The sequence below is a fragment of the Micromesistius poutassou genome, assembly GCF_964030765.1.
Source record: "Micromesistius poutassou genome assembly, contig: SCAFFOLD_1536, whole genome shotgun sequence".
Lineage (NCBI taxonomy): Eukaryota > Metazoa > Chordata > Actinopteri > Gadiformes > Gadidae > Micromesistius > Micromesistius poutassou.
The window spans coordinates 579-7,159 of record NW_028179526.1 but is presented as its reverse complement, the minus strand read 5'-3'; the positions used below and the strand labels follow the sequence as shown (position 1 = coordinate 7,159).

The 6,581-nt window shown below is 46.1% G+C and overlaps 2 protein-coding genes across 2 annotated transcripts; one reads left to right on the top strand and one right to left on the bottom strand.

Moving 5' to 3' along the window:
- Positions 1 to 273: 273 nt before the first annotated feature.
- On the bottom strand, positions 274 to 1,599 carry LOC311372759 (gonadotropin subunit beta-2-like; the record flags this gene model as incomplete). The annotated part of the gene is made up of 3 exons (XM_084489707.1): positions 274 to 510; positions 847 to 965; positions 1,527 to 1,599. 3 exons carry the CDS (start codon positions 1,597 to 1,599, stop codon positions 274 to 276), a joined length of 429 nt encoding a protein of 142 aa, XP_084345833.1.
- A 2,174-nt stretch (positions 1,600 to 3,773) lies between these two features.
- On the top strand, positions 3,774 to 6,378 carry mrps5 (mitochondrial ribosomal protein S5; the record flags this gene model as incomplete). Its single annotated transcript, XM_084489706.1, is given in 5 exon segments — positions 3,774 to 3,839; positions 5,899 to 5,991; positions 6,250 to 6,272; positions 6,275 to 6,328; positions 6,330 to 6,378. Coding segments are annotated over 5 exon segments (268 nt in total), but the record flags the coding sequence as incomplete, so codon positions are not given.
- Positions 6,379 to 6,581: the final 203 nt, after the last annotated feature.

The window sequence follows — 6,581 nt, the reverse complement described above, 5'->3', positions numbered from 1 at the left end:
GGTGAGTTAGTGGTAGTTGAGGGGGTTGCTGGTGCAGTAGTCGGGCTGCAGGCTCTCTACGGGGTTATGGGTAGTTAATGGTGGTTAAGGTTGAGTTAGTGGTAGTTAGTGGTAGTTAGTGGTGGTTAGTGGTAGTCAGTAGTAGCTGAGGGCGGTGCTGGTGCAGTAGTCGGGCTGCAGGCTCTCCACGGTGTTATGGGTAGTTAGTGGTAGTTAGTGGTGGTTAGTGGTAGTTAGTGGTAGTTAGTGGTGGTCAGTGGTGGTCAGTGGTGGTCAGTAGTAGCTGAGGGCGGTGCTGGTGCAGTAGTCGGGCTGCAGGCTCTCCACGGTGCAGTCGGACGTCTCCATGGAGCAGTGGGAGCAGGAGCAGCTGAGGGCGGCGGGGTAGTGCACCACGGGGTCCACCCCGGGCCCGCAGCCCCGCAGCTCCAGGGGCCGGTACTGCAGCTCCTGGTAGGTGCACACCTTCTGCACCAGCTTGTTGAGCCGGAGGGGCACCCTGGACGGGTCCTCACACACACAACACACACAACACAGCACACACGCGTCAGCACCGGCTCTGAGGGGTCTACAGACGTTCAGCCACATGTTCTGTGTGGTCTCCTGCAGTGTCACCATGGTGATGCGGTGATGCTGATGCAGTGTTACCATGGTGATGCGGTGATGCTGATGCAGTGTTACCATGGTGATGCGGTGATGCTGATGCAGTGTTACCATGGTGATGCGGTGATGCTGATGCAGTGTTACCATGGTGATGCGGTGATGCTGATGCAGTGTTACCATGGTGATGCGGTGATGCTGATGCAGTGTTACCATGGTGATGCGGTGATGCTGATGCAGTATTACCATGGTGATGCAGTGGCCGCTGCAGATGGTGGTCTCCACCGGGTGGCACCCGGGACAGCCGTTCTTCTCCACGGACACCGTCTGGTTGACCAGCTGGCAGAGGGGCAGCTGATAGGCTGCTGGACACAGAGCTCAGCTGATAGGCTGCTGGACACAGAGCTCAGCTGATAGGCTGCTGGACACAGAGCTCAGCTGATAGGCTGCTGGACACAGAGCTCAGCTGATAGGCTGCTGGACACAGAGCTCAGCTGATAGGCTGCTGGACACAGAGCTCAGCTGATAGGCTGCTGGACACAGAGCTCAGCTGATAGGCTGCTGGACACAGAGCTCAGCTGATAGGCTGCTGGACACATACGTCTCCTTGTTCTAGATATTGCGTTTCATATTGATTGAGTCTCATTGTTCTACACTCTAGAGTATTGAACTAGGATCTAAAACATTCCAACTGTAATAAACTATGTTTTTGCATATTTAACTATATACTATATAACTATATAGTAACTACTACTATAACTATAACTTTAACTAGTATTTATTAAATGATTGAACCATGTTTAAGAGTATTTTGCTATGTTTTGCGGTATTGAACTATGTCTTAGCATATAAAACCATCAGATATTAAAGTGTGGTGAAGCATGTCTCCCTGTGTTGAGAGTATTCTAACTGTGGTGGGCTCCTACCTCCCAGGGGCCTGAGGGCCCCTAGCGCCACGGAGAGGAGGGGGAGGAGCCTGAGGACCGAGCCGCTCGCCATGCTGAAACAAACACCCCGTTAAGATAGTCCTCGTTAGCAGGTTAGTAGCACGTTATTAGGTTCTGTTTAAGTAACTTCTTACGTAATTCAATTATTGCGTTAGTAAGTTATATCATTAGTACATTAGTAAGTTATATCTTTATTACATTAGTAAGTTATATCATTATTACATTAGTAAGTTATATCATTATTACATTAGTAAGTTATATCATTAGTACATTAGTAAGTTATATCATTAGTACATTAGTAAGTTATATCATTAGTACATTAGTAAGTTATATCATTAGTACATTAGTAAGTTATATCATTAGTACATTAGTAAGTTACATTATTGTTACATTAGTAAGTTATATCATTATTACATTAGTAAGTTATATTGTTGTTACATTAGTAAGTTACATTATTGTTACATTAGTAAGTTATATCATTATTACATTAGTAAGTTATATCATTATTACATTAGTAAGTTACATTATTGTTACATTAGTAAGTTATATCATTATTACATTAGTAAGTTACATTATTGTTACATTAGTAAGTTATATCATTAGTACATTAGTAAGTTACATTATTGTTACATTAGTAAGTTACATTATTGTTACATTAGTAAGTTACATTATTGTTACATTAGTAAGTTATATATTTATTACATTAGTAAGTTATATCATTAGTACATTAGTAAGTTATATCATTAATAAATTAATAGTAAGTGATTTAATTTTTTTAACTTAATTGGCAGAATGCCAATCATGTTCTTAATATAAGTACATAGTTAATATCATAAATATAATACATACATGTAAATATTAAACACATAAAACATAGTCAACATCGTAAATAGAAACGTAATCCATAGGAAACATAAAAAAAAAAAAAAATATATATATATATATATATATATATAATATAATATATCTGGTAAATGATAGAGGAGGAGGAGGAGGAGGAGAAGGAGCAGGAGGAGGACTCACCTGCGCTGGTGGAGGAGGAGAACGGGAGGAGGAAGGAGCGCTATATATCAGGAGAACAGGGGGGAGGGGCCTGTCTCTAGGGGGAGGAGGGAGGAGGGAGGAGGAGGAGGAGGAAGAGGGAGGGAGCATAAGGTGGGGAGGAGGAGGAGGGATGGGCCTGTCTCTAGGGGGAGGAGGAGGAAGAGGGAGGAGGAGGAAGAGGGAGGAGAGGAGGAGGAGGAGGAGGTGAGGAGGAGGAGAGGAGGAAGAGGGAGGAGAGGAGGAGGAGGAGAGGGAGGAGAGGAGGAGGAGAGGGAGGAGAGGAGGTGAGGAGGAGGGAGGAGAAGGGGAGGAGAGGGAAGAGAGGAGGAGGAGGAGAGGGAAGAGAGGAGGAGGAGGAGGAGAGGGAAGAGAGGAGGAGGAGGAGAGGAGGAGAGGGAGGAGAGGAGGAGGAGAGGAGGAGGAGGAGAGGGAGGAGAAGAGGAGGAGGTGAGGAGGAGGGAGGAGAAGGGGAGGAGGAGGAGGGGAGGAGAGGAGGAGGAGAAGAGGAGGAGGAGGAGGAGGAGGAGGGGAGGAGGAGTGGTGGTGTTGCTCTGCTTTACTTTATCCGAACCACCACAATAAATTTCTCCACAAACATTTCCCACAGGGAAACAGACGGAGCTCGTGGCGGCTGTTGTTCCTCGGCAGGTGGAAGAGTCCAGCGGAAGAGATTAGGAAACATGATGTTGTTCAGCCTTGACTCTAAGACACAGATCACCTGCATCCGGTCAGGAGAGCTCGCTCTCTCTCTCTCTCTCTCTCTCTCTCTCTCTCTCTCTCTCTCTCTCTCTCTCTGTCTCTCCGACTCTGTCTGTCTCTGTCTCTGTCTCTCTCTCTCTCTCTCTCTCTCTCTCTCTGTCTCTCTCTCTCTCTGTCTCTCTCTCTCTCTCTCTCTCTCTGTCTCTCTCTCTCTCGCTCTCTCTCTCTGTCTCTCTCTCTCTCTCTCATCTCTCTCTCTCTCTCTCTCTCTCTCTCTCTGTACCGTGTTGGCTACCCCTGCTCACCTTCGTTATTTATTTATTTATTTGTTGATGATGTCGTAAATAAAATGTAAAAAAATATATAAGCCTGACATCGCCACACAATCGCTCTGATTCCCAGGCTGTATCTGATTAGTGTAAGGTATATTAAATTATTATTATTTAGAACAGGCACATGCTAACCGCCTCGTCCTTCTGAAGGACCCCACAGAATCCAACATGGCGGCCTCCGTGCGGGCTTGTTTTGCCCTCCGTTTCACACTCGGAGGTAAATAACTTCGCGTTTCTTTCCATGTTCGTAATGTGTTCAACAGGGCGGTGGGAAGGAGGTGCTGAGGAGGTGTTGAGGTGGTGTTGAGGAGGTGTAGACCTGGAGGTGCGGGGTTGTGTAGGAAGATGAGAGCGGAGTGTCCTCCAGGTCTCTGCAGTCCGTCCTAGAGCTTCACATGTTCACATGGATGTTCTATATATGTATATCTATATATAGATATACATATATACGTTCTAGAGCTTCACGTGTTCATATGGAAGTCTTTCCAACAGTAACTGTAATAATAATGATGATAATAATAATACATCCATGTAGTTAATTCTATCACAGGAACGCCGACTCCATAACATCTCTTTTTCATTCACCCAGTCTATATAGAGCTGTATTCTGTCCCTTCTATATAGAGCTAGGTCCTAGCTCTAGTGTCTATAGAGCTGTCCCTTCTATATAGAGCTAGGTCCTAGCTCTAGTGTGTATAGAACTGTCCCTTCAATATAGAGCTAGGTCCTAGCTCTAGTGTGTATAGAGCTGTCCCTTCTATATAGAGCTAGGTCATAGCTCTAGTGTATATAGAGCTGTCCCTTCAATATAGAGCTGGGTCCTAGCTCTAGTGTGTATAGAGCTGTCCCTTCTATATAGAGCTAGGTCCTAGCTCTAGTGTGTATAGAGCTGTCCCTTCTATATAGAGCTAGGTCCTAGCTCTAGTGTGTATAGAACTGTCCCTTCTATATAGAGCTAGGTCCTAGCTCTAGTGTGTATAGAGCTGTCCCTTCTATATAGAGCTAGGTCCTAGCTCTAGTGTGTATAGAGCTGTCCCTTCTATATAGAGCTGTCCTAGCTCTAGTGTGTATAGAGCTGTCCCTTCTATATAGAGCTAGGTCCTAGCTCTAGTGTGTATAGAGCTGTCCCTTCTATATAGAGCTAGGTCCTAGCTCTAGTGTGTATAGAGCTGTCCCCTCTGTATAGAGCTGTCCTAGCTCTAGTGTGTATAGAGCTGTCCCTTCTATATAGAGCTAGGTCCTAGCTCTAGTGTGTATAGAGCTGTCCCTTCTATATAGAGCTGTCCTAGCTCTAGTGTGTATAGAGCTGTCCCTTCTATATATAGCTGTCCTAGCTCTAGTGTGTATAGAGCTGTCCCTTCTATATAGAGCTGTCCTAGCTCTAGTGTGTATAGAGCTAGGTCCTAGCTCTAGTGTGTATAGAGCTGTCCTAGCTCTAGTGCGTATAGAGCTGTCCCTTCTATATAGAGCTAGGTCCTAGCTCTAGTGTGTATAGAGCTGTCCCTTCTATATAGAGCTGGGTCCTAGCTCTAGTGTCTATAGAGCTGTCCCTTCTATATAGTGCTGTCCTAGCTCTAGTGTGTATAGAGCTGTCCTAGCTCTAGTGTGTATAGAGCTGTCCCTTCTATATAGTGCTGTCCTAGCTCTATTGTGTATAGAGCTGTCCCTTCTATATAGTGCTGTCCTAGCTCTAGTGTGTATAGAGCTGTCCTAGCTCTAGTGTGTATAGAGCTGTCCCTACTATATAGAGCTGTCCTAGCTCTAGTGTGTATAGAGCTGTCCCTTCTATATAGAGCTGTCCTAGCTCTAGTGTGTATAGAGCTGTCCCTTCTATATAGAGCTGTCCTAGCTCTAGTGTGTATAGAGCTGTCCCTTCTATATAGAGCTGTCCTAGCTCTAGTGTGTATAGAGCTGTCCCTTCTATATAGAGCTAGGTCCTAGCTCTAGTGTCTATAGAGCTGTCCCTTCTATATAGAGCTGGGTCCTAGCTCTAGTGTCTATAGAGCTGTCCCTTCTATATAGAGCTGTCATAGCTCTAGTGTGTATAGAGCTGTCCCTTCTATATAGAGCTGTCCTAGCTCTAGTGTCTATAGAGCTGTCCCTTCTATATAGAGCTAGGTCCTAGCTCTAGTGTCTATAGAGCTGTCCCTTCTATATAGAGCTGTCTCTTCTATATAGAGCTAGGTCCTAGCTCTAGTGTGTATAGAGCTGTCCCTTCTATATAGAGCTGTCCTAGCTCTAGTGTGTATAGAGCTGTATTCTGCTCCTGGTTGCAGTTCCCCTCCAGGCCAGCGGGGCCGCTGTGGCGCTGGGCGCTCTCCAGAGGACCCTCCTCCAGCCAGTCAGGCATGGAAGCTTCTTCAACAAGTGTACGTTTACTCTTCTTTGTTGTTGTTTATTGACACATTCTTTATAGAGGGCCGACAGAAGAGAGGCGTGATTCCATAGTAACGGTTGTGATGTATTTCCATAGTAACGGTTGTGTGGTGTGTTTCCAGAGTAACGGTTGTGATGTGTTTCCAGAGTAACGGTTGTGATGTGTTTCCATAGTAACGGTTGTGTAATGTGTTTCCATAGTAACGGTTGTGGTGTGTTTCCATGGTAACGGTTGTGGTGTGTTTCCATAGTAACGGCCGATGAGCTGTGGAGTGGGGGGTCCTGGCAGAGACGGGGGCCGGCGCCCGGAAGGGCCGCGGGAAGAGGACCAAAACGCAAGATGAAGACCGACCTGAACAGGGGCCAGAACATCGGAGAGGGTGAGACGCCCGCCTGTCTGTCTGTCATTACCAATAGAACATCGGAGAGGGTGAGACGCCCCGCCTGTCTGTCTGTCATTACCAATAGAACATCGGAGAGGTGAGACGCCCGCCTGTCTGTCTGTCATTACCAATAGAACATCGGAGAGGGTGAGACGCCCGCCTGTCATGTCTGTCTGTCATTACCAATAGAACATCGGAGA